The sequence below is a fragment of the Harmonia axyridis genome, chromosome 1, assembly GCF_914767665.1.
Source record: "Harmonia axyridis chromosome 1, icHarAxyr1.1, whole genome shotgun sequence".
Lineage (NCBI taxonomy): Eukaryota > Metazoa > Arthropoda > Insecta > Coleoptera > Coccinellidae > Harmonia > Harmonia axyridis.
Genome location: NC_059501.1, coordinates 85,238,523 through 85,260,368, shown reverse-complemented (window position 1 = coordinate 85,260,368; position 21,846 = coordinate 85,238,523). Strand labels below are relative to the sequence as shown.

At 31.9% G+C, this 21,846-nt stretch overlaps 1 protein-coding gene and 1 long non-coding RNA gene across 3 annotated transcripts in view; one reads left to right on the top strand and one right to left on the bottom strand.

Annotated features, from left to right (window-relative positions):
- Positions 1–21,846, top strand: part of LOC123671672 — a 134,088-nt gene that overhangs the window by 85,633 nt on the left and 26,609 nt on the right. The gene's annotated exons all lie outside the window — the stretch shown is intronic.
- On the bottom strand, positions 5,971–14,118 carry LOC123671666. Of its 2 annotated transcripts, none has more exons than XM_045605628.1 (2): positions 13,767–14,118; positions 5,971–7,673 (listed from the first exon to the last, which is right to left on the bottom strand). In XM_045605628.1, the coding sequence occupies exons 1-2, from the start codon at positions 13,794–13,796 to the stop codon at positions 6,513–6,515; spliced, it is 1,191 nt and encodes a 396-aa protein (XP_045461584.1). In that variant the 5' UTR covers positions 13,797–14,118; the 3' UTR covers positions 5,971–6,512. The 2 variants fall into 2 exon arrangements, with proteins under 2 accessions (XP_045461584.1, XP_045461585.1); XM_045605629.1 differs by lacking the exon at positions 5,971–7,673 and adding an exon at positions 10,490–12,052.

The following is a 21,846-nucleotide window of genomic DNA, read 5'->3' as shown; positions in this document are numbered from 1 at the left end:
TTTTCGGATCCCTCCTTTATCTCCGAAGTTATTAGAAATAATGCTGAGGTAAAAACTACGTCTGAATCAGAAAATCTGCGTAAAATCCAGTGGCGTACTCCATTTTTTTTATGGGGTATGGTTTTGAAGATTCAACACAAACCTATATTTTTTTTAATGGAACACCCTATATATCATTACTTCGTTGAATTCGTTATTTTTTCCCTTCATAATGATGTATGATACTATGTAGGTAGGATGTTCAGAAATGTTAAAAAAACACTAAAACATCAAATAATGATGATTCTTTTGTTAATGGGCAATGGATTTCCAATATAAGAAAACAAAGATAATACACTCATCACTAATATGAAAAATAGAAAGTAGGTACCTACCTTATAGCAACAAATAAATAATACAAAAATTCATAACCATTGCACAATATCTTACAGATTAAACTGTTCAAATTGCTGTCCATTTTCCCCTAATACATAATCGACAAAACTTCTCAATACGCCTGAGTGCATTTATATAAGGGCGGTTTTGTAAATCCTGGAAAACTACCTCTGTTAATGCACGAAGTTCTTCGGGACTATTGAGTCTTTTACTGAGTATATTATATGTATTAGGGAAAATGGACACCAATTGTAACAGTTTAATCTGTAAGATATTATGCAATGTTTTTGTATTATTTATTTGTTGCTATAAGGTAGGTACCTACGTTTTGTTTTTCATGTTAGTGATGAGTGTATTATCTTTGTTTGCTTATTCTACTATAAAAAAAATCACGAAAGAAAATTATCCAATTGATTCTTTTGTATATGGGAAATCCATTGCCCATTAACAAAAAAATCATCATTATTCGGTGTTTTAATGTTTTTCTAACATTCCTGAACATCCTACCTACATAGTATCATACATCATTTCGAAGGGAAAAAAATAACGAATTCAACGAAGTAATGATATATAGGATGTTCCATTAAAAAAAATATAGGTTTGTGTTGAATCTTCAAAACCATACCCCGAAAAAAAAATTGATTACGCAACTGGATTCTACGTAGAATTCTGATTCAGACGTAGTTTTCCCTCAGCATTATTTCTAATAACTTCGGAGATAAAGGAGGGGTCCGAAAAGTATCAATTTTCAAAATCACCCTGTATCTCTTGAACGGAAACAGTTATGCAAAATCTGATTAGACCAACTTGAGTTTCACAAAAAAGTAGGACAGGAACGTGAAAACCGCAAGGCTCTATCATAAATAACAAGCGAGAAACCTGGCTGTCTCACCCAAAATGGGATGCACTGTACTTTGATAACTACACTATTGATATTTTGTGACGAGAATTATACAAAAAAACGAAAACAACGGGTAAGTGTACCGATGTCGGATGCAAAAGTAACAGATGACAAATAAGAGGCCGAGAAAGCGGATAGATAAATGAAAATAATTATTATTTTAGGTTGATGAAATATTCAACTAAAAATAGATATAACGAAAACAAATACTATATTTGAAGTGGAGAATAACGAGAACAATTCAAAAAAATTCATACATAACTTTTCATGAACTTGAACAGATATATTTCAAAATCATTACCATCAATCCTTATTAAGTGCTTTTTTAGACCATTTCTTTAGAGTTAAAATTTGTATTCTCACTCTCATCTTTGGTTTGACGAAGTCAAAGTTCCCAAGATATTTCTAAGATAGTCGTTGTCACGATAAAAAAAAATTTGTAGTAGGCAGGGCTGATTCTTTAAGATCCCTTCGGACTGAAGTTTCATTCAAATTTTCCATTATATCGTTACTGAACTATGATTTTGAAAAACTTTGAAATTACTAATATTTTTTGATTTGGAGTTTTCAAATAATGTAGATAAATTTTTCAAAGTGTTGCCATAGATGAAAGAAAATAATTCTTTCTAAACGAAGCTCAGGTAACTTGAAAACATTCTTGAGGTTGGCTCGTACCTTTCAACTCGAATGGGGATACCGGGTGACGCCACGAAAGGTTGACGCTTATTGGTTGAGAAGTAACGAGTCAACGTCTAATCTATAGACGTGGATACTTTTTTTTTTACCTTTGTGTACTTTTACTGTATTTACTCATGCTAATTACCAATTCCGAAAATTTTTGATATATCGTAGTTGCCTGAGGGGAATATTTTGGCAGCTTTATTTTCGTTCGTTGAACAATTATATTCAAAATAGTGCTAAGGACTTCTTTCAGATATTTTCATCAAAATCCTTTTCTCATGAACTGAAAAGCTTGGAAAACCACAAGATTGAAATTAGTCCTATATTGAAGGTTATAATCAGTTATCCTTCAAGTATACATGTGAGTAAATATACCAAATGTCAACCTAAATTCTCCACCCCTGATTATTTGAAAAAAAAATTCAATACTACTTTATAGAAATATAACAATGCTTGAAGAAAGGTCATTTTGTTATATTTTTTGGTTTCCAAGATATTAAAAAAAAACATTTCTTGTTTTATGGTTTTTTGTTGATGAATAATGTGTAAAATAAAGACAACAGAAATAACATTGTGAAAACGACCATTTATTTTCGAAAATAATTTTTAAATCACTTTTTTAAACATAAAATGCAAAGAAAATTTCACAAGACTGTTAAAACCGGTTGGGCCAAATTAAAAATTACTAGAATATATAAATAAAATACCAAATATTAAGAAAAAAAACGTATATCTAAAAAATTTGTATAAACGTGCTCGGAAATATATCAAATTCATTCAAATTCTTCAGATCGTACAATTCTTCAATGAACAATTTTGTAATTCCTGTTCACATTCTTTTGTTTGGAGAAAATTTCCAAGTGCAGAGACATTATTCAAATTGTCGTTATTGAGATACAAAATAATTTTTTCTAGGCAAGACTCAGGTAACTAATTTTGTACAATTCTTCAATGTAAATCTCTGTAATATCTCCTTGGTTTGGACGAAGTTTCGAGTGCAGTGACATTTCTCAAACTGTCGTTGTCAAGATGAGAAATAATTTTTTCTAGACATAACTCAGGTAACTTTAAATGTTTTTTTAACATAATTAGAGAGGAATCTTCAAGATCCCTTCTGATTAAAACCGTATCCTGAATTTCTTCAAGATCATAACTGAACTCTGACTTTTCCATGATTATTCTCGAGATCGCTGATAGAACGTCCTTGTTTCTTAAGTACTTCACCACATATTGTTTCGGTTTAAAGAGAATATCGTACAGCGATACATTTGTATTGATAATGATATTATTCTTTAGGGATTCTAAATCCTTCAAACAAAGGTTGTAATGTTCGCTAATCTGCTCCGCTGTGATAAAATTCATAATATTATCGTCCACTATTTTTCCTTGAAATTTTCTAACTAAATAAAAGTTAATGATGGCATGGAGGCATGATGTGCTCCTCCTCCTCAGGGCACAATGTGCAATATTCTGGTAATCATCAGAAACCTTGGTTGCTCCACTTCTCAGAAGCAAACGCAGCATTTCTAATTTTTCATACCTAACGGCATACTCCAAAGGCGTTCTTCGAACACAATCCATTGCATCTTTGTCAATTCCTCTTTTAATCAACAGCTCTGCTACTTGCAGGTAAGGTCTAGATGAGAAATCTTTCAGGGCTAACCGGTGTAGAATATTTCGTTCTAGCGGGTCCGTAATGTTTATATTGCAATCTATATTTAAAAGCCTCCTGATCAGATTAATCTTCTCTGGTTTTTCGATAGCAATTCCATATAAAATACACCCTTTCAAGAAATCTGGTCCTAGGTGTTTCATTTCAACCTTTATGAGCTCATCCAGACATTTTACTGTATTTGAAAACCGCAATTTCGGTAATCGTACATCGTGTTTATTAAATCGATAGGTTAAAAGCTTCATAATATCAGTAAAGCTGAAACTGCCCTCGTCAATTAGATAGCTAATGGCATAAAAAACTCTATCCGCGCATCCTGAATACGCAGCCAAGTAAATTTCCAGATCTTCTGTCTCAGGGTTTATCCATCTTTCATCCGATATGTGATTTGCATTCCGACACTTCCAACATTTCCGACATTCTTGATTTGCAAGTTTCTGAAAATACGACAAATGATCATTACTCTTTTATTTTTGTGAATGAATCAGATTTAGATAATAATTAATTAATTAAATCATTTTTATAACTAATTCTACGAAGCAAAGTTCTCTCAAAAATATTTTTTCCTACAACTGCTATGAAAAGTAACGTATTCTTCATAGATTACTCAATTTCTAAAGTATGTATTGCTCATACTGTGGGAAATATTATTTCTCACGGCACTTTGCCCACACCTCGCTTGGTAGACCAATGTAATTTAGCTTTGGAGTCGTTTCTATGGAAACGCAATAAATTAGCACATACTGTCAATGAAGGCTATTTTGATTTGAATCAAGTCCATTATTTGAATTATTGAAATTTGTGCAGTTGTAGGAAAAGTATAGTGTGCAACATGTGGAGAAAGTCCTTTTCTCGCTCGTATGTTTGCGGCACTCGCCTTTCAGGCTCGTGCCACAAACTTCCACACTCGCGAGAAAAGTTGGACTTTCCCCACTTGTTGCACAATATACTATTACCCGCAGTCGAATGCTGACGTCGCCTTCGGTTTCAGTAGCGAAAATAATGTGGTAAGGATTGAACTTTTCAACTCTCATAATTATTCTGAGTTTCCGCTAAATGAACGTAGTCAAGGAATGAAATTCAAAACCAATATGAGAAAATAATAATGTCAAAAAAAAAAAAAAGGTTGTATGGCAAGGACTATCGAACACATTTTATTGATTCACTTGTATAAAATTTCAAACAGAAAATAGATGAAAAAAGGAAGTTAGTTATTTATTTATTTATTTATTTATTCATAAATACATCCAACAGGCCAAGGCCCAATTACAGGTGTATGCAATAATACAAAAAGAAATCATAATAGTACATCGCCGTTGATAAAGCAGATGAAAAATAAGGAAACATGCAGTCTTAGAATAATAAAAATAAAAAAAACATACATATACAATGAATCATCTATGTCGGTTAGTTCCTCAACTTGGTTCAATGATCTCCTGAATTGAGATAATGAATTATTAATTAATTAACTTAAAAAATCGTTTTAATTATATAGAAAGTGGTATCAAAAACAATTATATTAATCTGTATGGGTAAAATTTATAAGTTGAACTCATTGAATATTTTGGAATAACTCAATAATTTTAGATATTAGAATTTTGAGAATTGCATTGTGGATCGACGCAATTCTCAAAAAATTCTCAATGTTGACGAGTTTGTAAGGTTCAACTCTATAATATACGAGGATTCTAAATGTTTGAAAAAGATTGAAGGAATTGATTAAATAAATACGACTATCTGAAAAAATTGAAAATGTAGAAGTGGGTTACTTACCGATTTTCTAAAGAATGAAGACAGCATTTTGTCCAATGTAACAGCTTTCAAACTGCGCTTCGATGTCTTCACCAAGGTTTATATCTATAAATCTTGGTCTTTCTAGATAGGTTGGCTCGTACCTTTCAACTCGAATGGGGATACCGGGTGACGTCACGAAAGGTTGATGCTAATTGTTTGGGAGGAACGAGTCAACGTCAACTGTAACTACCTTGTGTATTCACTCATTACTTTTACTGTATTTACTCATGCTAATTACTAATTCCGAGAATCCAAAGAGTGAGCCCATATATTTTTGATATATCGTAGTTGCCTGAGGGGATTTTTTTGGCAGCTTTATTTTCGCTCGTTGAACGCAAATTATCAATTATAATTAAAATAGTGCTAAGGATTTCTTTCAGATATATTCATCAGAATCCTTTTCTCATGAATTGAAAAGCTTGGAAAACCACAAGATTGAAATCAGTCCTATACTGAAGGTTATAATCAGTTATACTTCAAGTATATATGTAGGTAAATACAACCAATGCCACCCTAAATTCTCCACCTCTGATTATTTAAAAAAAAATTCAATACTAGCTTATAGAAATATAACAATGCTTGAAAGGTCTTTTTGTTATATTGTTTGGTTTCCAAGATATTAAAAAAAAAACATTTCTTGTTTTGTGGTAATGTTGATGAATAATGTGTAAAATAAAGACAACAGAAATAACATTGCAGAAACCACAATTTATTTTCGAAAATAATTTTTGAATCACTATATAATTCAAACATAAAATGCAATGAAAATTACACAAAACTGTTATTAGGTTCATGCACATGTACAGGGTGGGCCAAATTTGAAATTACTGGAATATATGAATTAAATAACAGATATTAAGAAAAAAACGTATATCTAAAAAATTTGTATAAACGTGCTCGGAAATATATCAAATTCATTCAAATTATTCAGATCGTACAATTCTTCAATGAACAATTTTGTAATGCCTGTTCACATTCTTTTGTTTGGACAAAATTTCGAAGTGCAGAGACATTTTTCAAATTGTCGTTATTGAGATACGAAATAATTTTTTCTAGGCAAGACTCAGGTGACTAATTTTGTACAATTCTTCAATGAAAATCTTTGTAATATCTCCTTGGTTTGGACGAAGTTTCGAGTGCAGTGACATTTCTCAAACTGTCGTTGTCAAGATGAGAAATAATTTTTTCTAGACAAAACTCAGGTAACTTGAAATGTTTTTTAAACATAATTAGAGTTGAATCTTCAAGATCCCTTCTGATTAAAACCGTATCCTGAATTTCTTCAAGATCATAACTGAACTCTGACTTTTCCATGATTATTTTCGAGATCCCTGATAAAACGTCCTTGTTTCTTAAGTACTTCACCAAATATTTTTTCGGTTTAAAGAGAATATCGTACAGCGATACATTTGTATTGACAATGATATTATTCTTTAGGGATTCTAAATCCTTCAAACAAAGGTTGTAATGTTCGCTAAGCTGCTCCGATGTGATAAAATTCATAATATTATCGTCCACTACTTTTCCTTGAAATTTTCTAACTAAATAAAATTTGATGATGGCATGGAGACATGATCTCCTATCATTCACGAGTGCAAAATGTGCAATATTCAGATAATGATTGTAGACCCTGGTTCCTCCATTTCTCAGAAGCAAACGCAGCATTTCTAAATTTTCATGTACAATTGCAATTTCCATAGGCGTTTCACCATTCGCATTCCCCACATCCATTTTGATTCCTCTTTCAATCAACAGCTCTGCTACTTGTAGGTAAGGTCTTGATGAGAAATCCTTATGGGCTAATCGGTGAAGGATATTCCGTCTCCGCCAGTCTACTTGTTGGATAACCCAAGGGTTTAAATCTAAAATCACACTGATCAGATCAATCATCTCTGGTCTTTCCAGGGCAATTCCATAAAGAAGAAACCCATATAACGAACTTAGTCCCCATTTCATTTCAAACTTCATGAAGCGATCCAGAATCGATACTGAATTCCTAAACGGCATATATACAGGGCTGGGTCTTATATATCTTTTCATCAATATTACATTTATTTCACAAATGGTGAACCTGTTGACGATAGGTTCGTGAGCAGTTTTGTCAGCTAGATATTTAATTGCACCAAAGATTCTATCCTTATCCCCTGATTTCAAAGCCAAATGAATGAATAATTCTTCTTCTGTACGGTTTTTTTCGGTTTTGATTGAATTGTGATATCCTTTGCTACTTGTCTCTACATTTTCAGGTACCTGAAAATCCCACAAAGTTGTTAATGTACTGTTGGTAACAATGAAACAATTTAATGTTGGTAGTATGTGACTTTTCCATTCTACCGGAAGTTAGTCTATGACATGTAATGTAAGGTTAATGAAAGAATATATACTAGTGGAATAAATTGAAGGATCAAAATAAAATTCGAAATTTTCAGCGGTTTTTCAAATGGCTGTATTTTTGAAGATGATGGTCGTATCTCAATTTGAAAAAAAGGTTTTCGAAGCTTGAAGTTTATAGTTTAGAGATCTCATAATGAAAAATGTTTTCATTATGAGGGGAAACAAAAAAACCGCTCCATGGATTGAATTGAAATTCTCGGGGATTTTTGTGGTGATATTGAACTGTAAAACGCATACTCAACATTGATGGTTTTTTCGATATTATCAATTCAGCGGTTGATTATCCAAGAAGCCTTCAAAAGCCCTTTTTTTATCAACTTTTCAAATCAATGTGGAGAACGAAGAGAATTTTTTCCGAAAATACCATAGCTACTTCTTGTAGAGAATTCATTCAAGATTTCAAAATATCCCCTAAATTTTCTTTGCAAACATTGATTGGTGAGATATTGATGGTTAAAGACAAAAAGGTTCTTTTCAATTCTCATCCATATAGTGGTTTAGTTGTTTAATATAGTTTTAATTACTGATTCAAGTTTCATTCTAGCCATCATTCTTTTAAACCTTAGAAACATTAACATAAATCATTAATTGGATATTTGGACAAACAAATATTAGTTGAAACTAATAAATATGGAAATAAATAATTTATTTGAAATCCTACCAATAATCATCATTAATTATTACACTTCATTTATTTACGCATAACTTATATCAATAATGCTGAAGAAATATGTCCATTTGAAGAAAATAAATATAGTTGAGGTTAATATATCATTGAGTAATAATTAATAAACCTTATTCATATGTAATAAAAATAATATTTCAATTCAGTAATGGTTAACGTATTTCTTAGATAATTATTTTGGTTGTTTCTATTATCCGATTGTTAGGGTCTGAGAAGAACCGTTTGCCAAACAAGGTAATTTTTTAGAGTTCATATTGAGGGTATACCGGTTGCAACCCTAGTCATCTTAATCGCATCTGTTCCCTCTAACCACTGTTCTGCCAACATCCCTAGTAACTAAGCAGGTACAAAACGATCTAAACCCAAAATTCAGGACAGATGTGCTATAGGCGGCGTTCAATAAGCCCATAGAAACACAGATTTTATATTTAAAAAGGAAATTCAAATCAAAGGAAAAGTTCAACGAAAGATTCTTCAAGGAGATGCGCTTCTCTTTGAGGGATGTGTCCTCAAACTTTTTCACAGATTGGATCGCTAGAATTATTTTAGTTTGTTAATTATTAATAAATCCTATATTCTGATGGAATAAATTATTGAATTCTTGTAAGAGTTTATTCATAAATAGCAAATGTTCTTTAACTACCAGTTAAAAATTTGTTGATAATGAATTTATGTTATTTGTGGAGATAACGTGAGCTCCTATAAATTATTTATAACCGAAATATATTAAATATTATCAAATACTTTGTGAAAAAATATTTTATTTTCTATTTATAAACTGTTTTGAATGCATAATTTAACTATCAATGAATATATTTAATATAAATCTGCTGTAATAGTTGTGAATAAATAACCTCCAAATAAGTTCTTTATTGATAAAAAAATTATGGATTTCTCTGAGTGTAGCTTCCGATGTTATAGGGTCTAATATTATACTACTGCCCAAGCATCATCTGTTATGCTAGTTTATTCTTTTCGAAATTATTACTTTGCTGTTCTAATCACTGATTTCTACTGAGAAGAGTATAACACTACAATAAAGACAGAAGAATAAGTCTACCAATTTTCACATCAAACTGTACCTAATATCTCTTCAATTGAAATCATAAAATGCCGCGTATGGTTTAATATTTTGAGAAAATTAAACAGATAAAAAAGCTCATTAAAAACTATATTTCAATAATTGTATTCAACGTGAAAAATTTGATCTATATATTGAAGAAATTTACTGTGCGAAATCTTTGTGATAAAATTTATGAATTAAAAAAAGTGGTGAATGGTTACATTTAATATGCGATATCAATGCAAAAATTCAATTCTTTTCTTTTCTACAAATTGCACAGGCTTTAGATAACAAAAGGCTCGAAAGTCGAAATCAAGAATTGTATTAGGTACATACCTAACCTCTAAATTTTCGGCGAAGGATTACTTAGTGAATTGTTCAATTTCTTCACGTCAATTAAGGAACTAAGTATATTTTTCTGAATAACAACTGCCCATAAAAATTAATCTGACTAAAATAAAAAAAAATAGACAGCTGGCTTACTTACTGAATGACTGGAGGATGAAGACAAAGACATTTTGACTCTTTTGTTAAGGGGGGGAAGCAGACACGTCACGAAGGCTACAAATTTTGAACTGAGGAACTGAGCTTCAAATGTTTCTCTACCTGTATTTATGTGAAGAAAAAGTAGGTAGGTACGGATTTTGAAAACTAGTAAAGTTGAACAGCTGATCTTTTATAATAGAGAAATATATTTTGTCGTTCGTAAAATGCATCAAAATTCAATCATTATAAATTGTGTGAATAATAAGAATTTAGCCACATGTATACATAAAAATTTTCTTAAAAATGAGAGTAATGCACTGTAGTCGAATTTGAATTTTTTTCGTAATTCATTCAGTTGTTTAAATATCCAGATAATATTTGGAGAATTGATTTCTTATTAGAAATCACATCATCCTGTATGCGAAATGATTATAAAAGTTGACATATAAAATTTTATTAAAAAGGGAAAAATTACAATAATCTATAAATTAAATAACAAATATTAAAAACAAACGTATATCTAAAAAAATTATATAAACATGCTCGGAAATATATAAAATTCATCCAGATCCTTCAGATCGTACAATTCTTCAATGAACAATTTTGTAATGCCTGTTCACATTCTTTGGTTTGGACAAAATTTCGAAGTGCAGAGACATTTTTCAAAATGTCGTTATTGAGATACGAAATATTTGTTCTAGGCAAGACTCAGGTAACTTGAAATGTTTTTTCAACATAACTAGAGCTGAAACTTCAAGATCCAAAAGCTTCAAATGTTTCACTACCTGCATTTATGTGGAAAAAAAGTAGGTAGGTACGGATTTCAAAAACTAGTGAATACCTTATTTTTGATAATAGAGAATTCTTCGAAGAAAATCTTGGTAATACCTCCTTGGTTTGAACAAAATTTCAAAGTGCAGACACATTTTTCAAATTGTCGTTATCGAGATACGAAATAATTTTTTCTATGCAAGACTCAGGTAACTTAAATTTTTTTTTTAACGTAATTAGAGATGAATCTTCAAGGTCCCTTCTAACTAAAGCCGTATCCCGAATTTCTGTAAAAAAATAACTCAACACAGTTTTTCTCAGAATAATTCTCTTGATCTCTAATATGATGTTCTCGTTTCTCAAGTACTTAACCACATTCTGTTTAGGTTTGTAGAGAATATCGTACACCGACACATTGCTATTTACAATATTAGCCTTCAGGGATTCTAAATCCTCCAAACAGATTTTGTAATGTTCGCTAATCTCCTCTGTTGTAATTAAATTCATAATATTTTCATCCACTTCTTTTCCTTGAATTTTCCTAACCAAAAAAAATTTGATGATGGCATGGAGACATGATATCCTACCATTCACGAGTGCAAAATGTGCAATATTCTGATTATGATTGAAGATCCTTGGACCTCCATTTCTCAGAAGCAGAAGCAGCATATCTAAATTTTTATGCACGACTGCACATTCCAAAGGCGTTTCATTATCCTTATTGGTCCTATTCATATAAATTCCTCTTTTAATCAACAACTCTGCAACTTGTCGGTAAGGTCTAGATGAGAAATCTAATCGGACTAATCGGTGAAGGATATTCCGTCTCTGCCAGTCATCATAATTGATTATATGTGAATTTAAATCTAAAATCGCATTTATTAAATCAATCTTCTCTGGTCTTTCGATGACAAGTCCATAAAGAATAAATGCATATAACAAACTTGGTCCGTAGTGATACATTTGAAGCTGTACGTAGTCTGACAGAGTTTTTACTGAATTTGTAAAAGTCTCGTATTCAGGAGTGGATCTGTCAAATCGTTTCATCAACATTGCATTCATTTCACAAATAGTGAAACGAGTGTCCACAGGAGTACTTGAAGTTTCATCAGCTAGATATATTATTGTATTTAAAATTCTATCCTTGTTCCTTGAGGATATATCCAAGTAAATTGCCTCATCTTCTTCTGTATGGTTTTTCCCTGTTGCAATTGCATTTTGAAATCTTTTCTGAAAATCCCACAAATTATCATTACTCTTCTGTTTTTGTGAATGAATCAAACGAGTGAAATAATTTACATATACAAATTTTTGTATTTATATTATTTTTTACTTTCGAAATGAATTCTACAAAACAGCGGACTCTCAAAAATAATTGCTGATGCCGCCCCTGGTTTTATTATTGAAATCTGAAGGTATTAATTTGTTACATTCTTAATTGCTTCTAAATGAAGATACTGAAAAGTTGAAAATCAAAACCAATAGGGAAAATAAGATCAAGTGTTTTATATCTACTATCAGAATAAATCATAACTTCCGATGTTATAGGGTCTAATTTTATAACACTGCCAAAGCATCATCTGTTATGCTATTTTATTCTTTTCGAAATTATTACTTTGATGTTCTAATCACTGATTTCTACTGAGAAGAGTATAACACTACAATAAAGACATTAGAATAAGTCTACCAATTTTCACATCAAATTGTACCGGGTTTTTCACCATAATTTGACCCCCCTTTAACTTTGTTACCAAAAGAGGTACAAAAAAATGTTTTCTACAAAAGTTTCACGTAATCGACTAGTGTTTTTCAAAATGATGTCTTAAAACGGAATATATATAGAGTGAGTAACATATTGATAGCGACTTCATTTTTTCAAATGGAACACCCTGTATATTTCTCTATATTTATTTAGCTCTTTTTCTCTTGATTTCAAATATATAACATATGTTTGACCTATCTCTATTATTCTGAGTACCACAGAGTTTCAAATTTTAAGAACCACCTGGCATGCTCAGTAATCAGTTTTCAAGTGGTAGGCTACGATAACTCAAAATGCCTTTTTTTGGGTTATCCCATTGGCAACGATATGACATATAGTCAAATTGCCAACGAGATAACTCAAAAAAGGGCATTTTGAGTTATCGCAGCCTACCACTTGAAAACTGATTACTGAGCAAGCCAGGTGGTTTTTAAAATTTGAAACTCTGTGGTACTCAGAATAAGAGATATAGGCCAAACATATGTTATATATTCAAAATCAGGAGAAAAAGGGCTAGTCAAATATAGAAAAATATACAGGGCATTCCATTTGAAAAAATGAAGTTGCAATCAATATGTAGCCCACTCTGTATATATTTCGTTTTGTGAAATAATTTTAAAAAACCACTAGTCGATTACGTGAAACTTTTGTAGAAAACATTTTTTTGTACCTCTTTTAGTAACAAAGTTAAAGGGGGGGGGTCAAATTATGGTGAAAAACCCGGTACCTAATATCTATTTGATTGAATTCATGAAATGCCGAGTATGGTTCAATATTTTGAGAAAATTAAACAGTCAGATGAAAAAAACTTATAAAAAATTATATTTCAATAATTGTATTCAACCTATGATTTGAACTATATATTAGAGAAATTTCCTGTGAGAAAACTTTGTGATAAAATTAATGAATCAAAAAGTGGTGAATGGTTATATTCAATCTGCGATATCAAAGAAACTATTCAATTCTTTTCTTTTCTACAGATTGCACAGGCATTAGAGAACAAAAAGTCGGAAGCAAAAATTTTATCATGTTCATACCTAACCTCTAAATTTTCGATGAAGAATCACTTCGAGAATTGTTTGAATTCTTCACGTTAATTTAGAAAACAAGTATATGTTCCTAGATGATAAAATAACAGCTGATCATAAAATTTTGTCTACAATAAATAATAAATAAACTTACTGAATGACTGGAGGATGAACACAAGAACATTTTGACTCTTTTGTTAGGGCAGAGGAGCTGACACGTCACGAATGCTACAAATTTTGAACTGAGGAACTAACTGAGCTTCAAATCTTTCACTTCTACCTTTGTTTATGTGGAAAATAAGTAGGTAGGTACGGATTTTGGAAACTAGTAAAGTTGAATAGCTGATCTTTTATGATAAAGAAACTAGTTTTTTCTTTCGTAAAATGCATAAAAAATCGATAATTATAAATTGGATGAGTACTAAGAGTTTATCTACTCCTATTGAATTATATATTAATTATTCAACTGTTTTTGAGCAATTAATAGTATCAACAAACAGCGTGAGTTACTCACTACTATTACTCACTATAATAAATCGGAAGATATCATGATAGAATAAAAAAGATAGATATGATATCGCGCAGCAGTGGGCGTGTCTAATTCCAATAAGTGACGTCACCTTGTGAGTTCGGCGCAATGTTTACTCACATCGACAATCGACACATTTTTGTGGCCGGACATAATTCGTAGTTTACGTGTGGTTTTGATAGTTTTTTCATTTTCGAAGCCATTTTTCAGTGAATAAATTCAAGAAAATGAGGTGTGCTGTCTTTGGATGTGGTGTCGACAATCAGGCGAAAGGATTTTCGCCTGATACGAAGTTCTTCAGCTTCCCAAAAGACAAAGAATTGGAAGCTAAATGGAAACATATTTGCAAACGAGAAGACAAATTTATCCTGAAAACTGCTCGGATTTGCTCCAAACATTTTTGTGATGAGGATTATGAGCGAAACCTGAAGCACGAGTTGCTTGGATACAAGCCAAAAAAATATAGACCCCTAAAAAAGGACGCTATACCATCAAAAAACTTATCGCTACTTAGCAAATCTGAAAAACTTCAAGAAAAGAGTGCATCTCTCAGGGAAGAACGCATTAAGAATAGGGCACGAGAAAAGGAAAGAAAGGAGTTGATAAAAACTGTTTTGGAAGAGTAAGTTATTTTGGGGATTGTACATTATGTCCTATCATTAGATATACATATATACATCATTTTGTTGGTATTTTTCATTTGAGGTATAATATTTAGCAGTGCACATAGATATTGGGTTATTTGTATACTAATTTGGTTTGGTTTGGATTGGTTTTTACAGTCGTTAATTTGAAGCTGTTGGCAAAAACAATATCCTCCTAGCATGTCTATTAACTAACCCTTGCTGGTCAATTTCAGTTGTCCCTTGCATGTATAATATCCAATAAATAATAATAGGTGTTTTTTGCTTGTAGAGTGAATGTTTTGGATGGTGATAGCGTTAACTTTAGTATAAGTGAATATCATCCGATTAATGAAGAAGAGGATTTGGTAGATGCTCAGGTAGATGTATCTACTCGAGAAATAGGGTACATATTTCATATTTTCATCATAATTTGCCGCTGTAGTTTGAAGTTCTAGTATTCTTGGTTTGGTTTTAATTTTCCTTCTTAATACTATTTTTTAGAGTCAATACTGACACACAAGTAGATGATCGTGACAGAATAATAGCTAGCCTTCAAGAAAAATTGAAAATTTTGGAACATAAACAAGATATTATTGGAAATCTATTTAGCAGGGAACAACTAAAAAAACTAGAGGGATCAAAGGCTCGCCTAAGATGGTCTGTCGAAGACATTTCAAAAGCTATTGTAATATATTCTGCTGGTCCCAGATCATACAGATTGCTCTTGAAGAAAGGGTATCCCTTCCCTGCAGTATCCACTCTTCGATGCTGGCTCAGAAAAATTCAAATTTCTCCTGGAATATTAAAAAGTGTTTTCAATATTATGAAGCTATCAGATATGAGTACTCTGGATAATGTGTGTGTTATATCATTTGATGAAATGAAAATTAGAAAATGTTACCTATACGACAAAGTCAAGGATGAAACTTTGAAGCCATACAGCTATGCACAAGTAGTAATGTTAAGGGGACTTTTCAAAAGTTGGAAGCAGCCTATATTTTATGATTATGATTTCAAGCTTACTAAAGAGAAATTATTTGAGATAATCACCTTTGTGGAATCCTCAGGTAATTAATTATTTCTAGTAAATTAATATGCTTTTTTGGATAATTTAATTTTTCATGAAACAATTTATTAAATAATTACTTGCAGGTTTTCAAGTTGTGGCTATGGTAAGTGATCTGGGAGGTGGAAATAGATCTCTTCATAGTGAACTGAATTTGAAACATAATAACACTAGCTTCACAAATCCTTCTAATGGTGAACCTGTTTTTGTATTTGCTGATGTTCCCCATCTAATGAAGTTAATAAGGAATCACTTTGTTGACTATGGGTTCATAGTAAATGGGAAAGAAATAAATAAAACCACAATTGAACAACTCTTGGAAGTCACAAGCACTTCTGACTTGAGAATAACACACAAAATTTCAAAAGAGTCCTTAAATGTACAAGGAGCTGCCCGTCAAAAAGTAAAACATGCCACAAAGTTATTTTCACATACAATATCAATGGCCATTTCTCGATGTGGAACAATGGGGTCTATAAATCAACCAAACTGGGTAGAATGTGCAGAATTCTTCAAACTGGTATTTATATTATTTGTTTAATTCCATCTTCTTAAAAAATAGTAAGCTATTCCTATGCCTTTTAAGGTGAATGATTGGTTCGATATATTGAATGTACGAGTTCCTAAAAGTGACAGTAGAGATACAACCAAAGCTTATGGACTTGCATTAAGAACACAAGACAGTATACTCACTAAAATGAACCATACTATGGAGAACATGAGAGTGAAGGGCAAAAGAACTTTACTTCCATTTCAAAAAGGTAGGTACAGTAATAAAGTTTTTCTTTATAGCTTTCTATAAACATACATAAACTAAGTGACGTGGCTAGAGGAGGAAAAAAAAGAGGGGTGTTTATGGATGAGTTATCTAACATTGCTTTCATTCTCTGTCAATTTTGTTTAAGAATATTGCAGTTTTTCAGAGGGGTTGTAGCTCAAAGTGTAATTTGGGAGAAATTTGATGCCTACGACAAAGAAGAAGGTCAAAATTTGGCAATAAGAGTTTTATATGACTTATAATCAGTACTTTGGATTTACATAAGGATCAAATTTTCTAGTTTTCTTTGTTTTAGGTGTAATTATGACAAATACCTCTTTGAGATTGTTATTCGAGCATCTGAAGGCAAGATTTTCCACAAAATACCTTCTGACATACAGGCTAAACCAAGACGTTTTGGAAAACTTTTTTGGAGTTATAAGGGCTAAGGGAGGGCTTCATGATCATCCAGATGCCCTTGAGTTTAAATACAGATTGAGGTCCTACATTCTCGGTAGAAATGAGGGCTCTCTTTCAAGTTTTGGCAACGTTGAGGAGGACGATACTCCTGATTTACCTATTGAGGAAGTTAATCTATGTGGACATTATTTTTCAGCGGTTGACGACAACAAAGAACCTGAGGAGCCTAGTGACTCAACAACACTTAACTCAGTTGATATTGAACTGAGTGATATTGAGTATGATGGATTGGAAAACCTGGCTGGTTATATTTGCTATAAAATGAAACATCTTGATACCTCTACCTCTACAACTTCAACATCGAGCTATACTTGGGTTTCACATTTGAGTGAAGGTGGCTTATCAAAGCCATCTTCAGAATTCATGATACAGTTGGAAGAACTTGAGAAAATATTCAGATCTGTAAATAAGGACAGTTTATTGATCTCCAAGAATTATTTGAAGAAATTAGTGGAAATGAGTTCTCATGTGTTGTGTGAAGAGAAGACCAAATTATTGTTTTTTCGTTCTCGAATGTTTTTTAGAATGAGGCAGTTGAATCATGATTTGCTTAATGTTGATATTTCTAGAAAACGAAAATATAAAAAAATAATGAAATAAATATATGAACTGAGTTTTAACATTGTTTTATTTGCAATATAATAGTAAGATTAACCAAGGGTTAGTCTAAGTCTAGTTGTTAGGTAATGATTGTTTTCAGCCTTGTTACTATTGTTGTCGCCTTAGTTACAAGACCTAAACTTAAACTCAGATCTTGATAAATACTGATACTTGATACATTTTTGTTGTTTATATAACACAGTAGGTACAGACTGTCGTGCGATTATATTTTGAACTCTGCACCTACATCCTAATCTACTAAAAGTTGAATTTACTATAGACGAAAATGTTAGTGGTTTGTAGGGCTGGGTGACAGTAAACAATCCTTTTCGATTGGCCGACGTTTCGAGCAAATTTTACTCTTTTTCAAGGCTTAAATAAAATCACAGTCAAAACAATATCACAAATACAAATTAATGACAACGATGGTCAATAAACGATACAACAAGAAATGATGAAGGCGAACACATCAAACTGAAAACAAATTGAATTTACTCTTGTATTTGATATGTATAGTTTTCTAGAGAACCAAAATAGAACTTAAATGGGTAATATATCAAACTTTTTTAATTGATCCAAATATATGACAGGTCTTCTATTTGGGGGGAGGTTTTTGGAGCATATTTATACGATTTTGTTTTGTTTGATGTTGATTTTAATGCCCTGTATACGAATTTTCAGACATATTTCAGAGTGCCATAAGAGGGAGGCTGAAGCCTCAAAGGCCTCCCACGCTACGCCAATGTTCAATACTTTAGTGTTCAAGAGGAGAAACCATTGAACATTCTCATTTCAAGGAGGGACACAATTTTTTTTGCGGCATCTAGGTTATAGGAGAGGTGAAAAATATAAACGGACACCCTGCATTTACTTATTTTGAGTTCGATAATTTTTCATCACATCCAACTAGTAACTTAAAAACCTTCCAAACAACTAATATTTCAAATTTCTACTTGCTAATATTAAAGCGCGCCATGAATAACTCACAAGATGACGTCATGCTGCGCGGATCGGACGAATTTGGAACCGCTACGTATCATATCTCTTCTTTTCATTGTATCATGGGAAGATATGGATCTGTGCTTCTATAGTTCCCTGCTTCAATTCGATTGGCCGAAAGGGAGCATTCCATTATTGTTATTGAGGGGAGGAATGCCGAGTGAATGTCACTTCAATAATTTTGACGTTTACAAATTTAGTTGATATGTAATTATTGTGAATGTTTTGCTGAAACGCTTAACTCAGATAGTGAAGATGAAATATTATATAGGTATACATTTCCAAAAGACAAACAGCTAATGTTACCATACAGAATCACTTGCCCGAAAAAAATATAAAGGAGATTGGTGTAGTAGTAAGAACATTAAGTCATCGTTTAAAAGGAATGTTTTTTGGTATATTTCAATGCATTTTTAAAAGCAACTATTAAGGTTTTTCAATAGAGTTCTATGTTTGTACTCTGTACTGGATTCGAGCTAGCCGAAGCTAGTTCGATTGTGATTGGTGACACTAAGTATCCATCTCTCTTGTACTCGGGATCAAGCCCATATGTTTATTTCCCGTTCCTTCTGTCTATATTCTAAGTATTTATTTTTTTCTTAGTATTTATTGATATACTTGTAGATAAAGTATAGTATTCAACTTGCGGTAATTGTCATAACTCACTTGATGAATTACAGCACATATACATACAGAAAATTATAAGCACCGGCAAAATTACGGGGACAGACAAAAACTCAATGAAGTTTGTAGTTCATTTATTCTTGTACCCTTTTGCCGATTTGAGCAATTCTTTTTTTTAATTTTAGCAGGATTTCTCGGGAACATTACTGTTCAGATACCACGTTCAGTTACTTTGTTTTTTGTTATATACAGGGGCGAACAAAAATGTGAAAACAAATCGATAATATAGAACGCCCTGTAATGTGAATTGTTGACACCTGATAATGCAAACAATGATCATAAGTTGCCTCATCCATTCTAAACATTTTTTCAATGATTGCGATATCTCAATTCAGGAAGAAATTACTTAAAAAAATGGTTGCAGTATACTTAAAAAAAATCACAGGAAATGGCAATCATCAATTTGCAATCACAAAATATCTTCTCATTGATTTAATGAAATTTTGTTACTTAACATACATATAGGTACCCCAATTGATATTATAAAAACTTGATCAATATCAAGATTCTGAAATTGAATATATTCGTTGTTTCGATGTTCATTGAATGAAAGAACTTTTGGCATCGGATAGAACAAGTTTTTTTATTAAAAAAAGATTATATAAACATATATCCTAACAAGCATCGTTCCAGAGATACAGGGTGTTGAAGTTTGGGAAAAAAATCAGTTTTTTACTTATAACTCTAGTATTAATACATTCATTGCTTTGATCTCAAGGTAATACAGTCTAAAAATGTGATGTTCCATATTAGGCGAGTGTCTCCGACCAACATTATCCAGTGGCATAGATATAGGGATGCGATGATCCTTTTTAAATCGGAAATCTACACCACTGCCTTTTTTCGACATAGAGTATACCATTATCGAATACAAAGCAAACACTATCCAGCATATTTATTTAAAGCCTTTCATAAGACTGCCTAAAAAATAATTCCGATATATCTTTCAGTATTCAAGATGTAAAAGAAAAAATATTTTTGTTTCGAAATTTTGCACCTTGTATTTCGATAATATTGATGAATAATGTGTTGAATAACAACCACAAGATAGCATTGCAAAAACAACAATTTATTTTAGAAAACCATGTATAATATTTACTTATTTCAAATTTACCATTAAAACATAAAAATGAAAAGAAAATTTAACAAAAGAGTTATAAGGTTCATAATCATGTGCATATACAATTAACGAAGACGAAATAACGCAAAAAAAAAGTTAAATTCCCAATTACAAAAATAACATCATATTCAAACAATAAATTAACATGCGCGAAAATATATCAAAAAAATCCACGAACAGTCATCAACCTGTGTTAATAATAATTATTCATAGTGTACAATTCGTCAATGAACAACTTTGTAATACCTCCTTGGTATTGGACGAAGTTTCGAGTGCAGTGACATTTCTCAAACTGTCGTTGTCAAGATGAGAAATAATTTTTTCTAGACATAACTCAGGTAACTTTAAATGTTTTTTTAACATAACTAGAGAAGAATCTTCAAGATCCCTTCTTAATAAAGCCTCATCTCGAATTTCTGCAAGATCGTAACTGAAGTCAGACCTTTCCATGTTAATTTTCTGGACCTCTGATAGAACGTCCTTGTTTCTCAAGTACTTTACCACAATTTTCATCGGTTTGTAGAGAATATCGTACAGCGACACATCGGTTTTTAAAATATTCTGCTTCAGAGATTCTAAAGCATTCAAACAAAGATTGTAATGTTCGCTAATCTGCTCTGTTGTGATAAAATTCATTATATTTTCGTCCACTTCTTTCCCTTGAATTTTCCTTACTAAATAAAATTTGATGATTGCATGAAGACATGATATCTTACCCTTCACCAGTGCAAATCGTGCAATATTGTTATAAGGATTAAAGAACCTGGTGGCTCCATTTTTCAGGAGCAAACGCAGCATTTCCAAATTTTCATGCACAATGGAATATTCCAAAGGCGTCTCAGCATTCTCATTCCTCGCATTTATGTCAATTCCCTTTTCAATCAACAGCTCTGCGACTTGGAGATGAAATCTAACTGAGAAATCCTTAAGTACTAATCTGTGTAGGATATTTCGTTCCAAACAGTCCCTAGTGTTAATATCGCAATCTAAATCTAAAAGTTTATTGATCAGCTCAATTTTTTCTGGTCTCTCGATGGCGGTTCCAAAAAGAATGATCCCTTTTAAGAAAGCTGATCCGTGGTACTGCAATTCAGTCTTTATGAGCTGATTCAGACATCTTGTCGAGTTTGAATACAGCAATTTCGATTTTCGAGCTTTGGGGTTGTCAATACGTTCGTTTAAAAGTGTTATAATTTCAGTAATGTTGAAACTTCTCTCGTCAACTAAATGTCTAAGTGCACTAAAGATTTTATCTGCTTCGCCTGTATAAGCACCCTTGTAAATTTCTTTATCTTCTCTTTCAGGGTTTTTTCTTCTCTCGAGATTTACATTTTTCTGAAAAATGCGCAAATGATCATTACTCCATTTTTTTT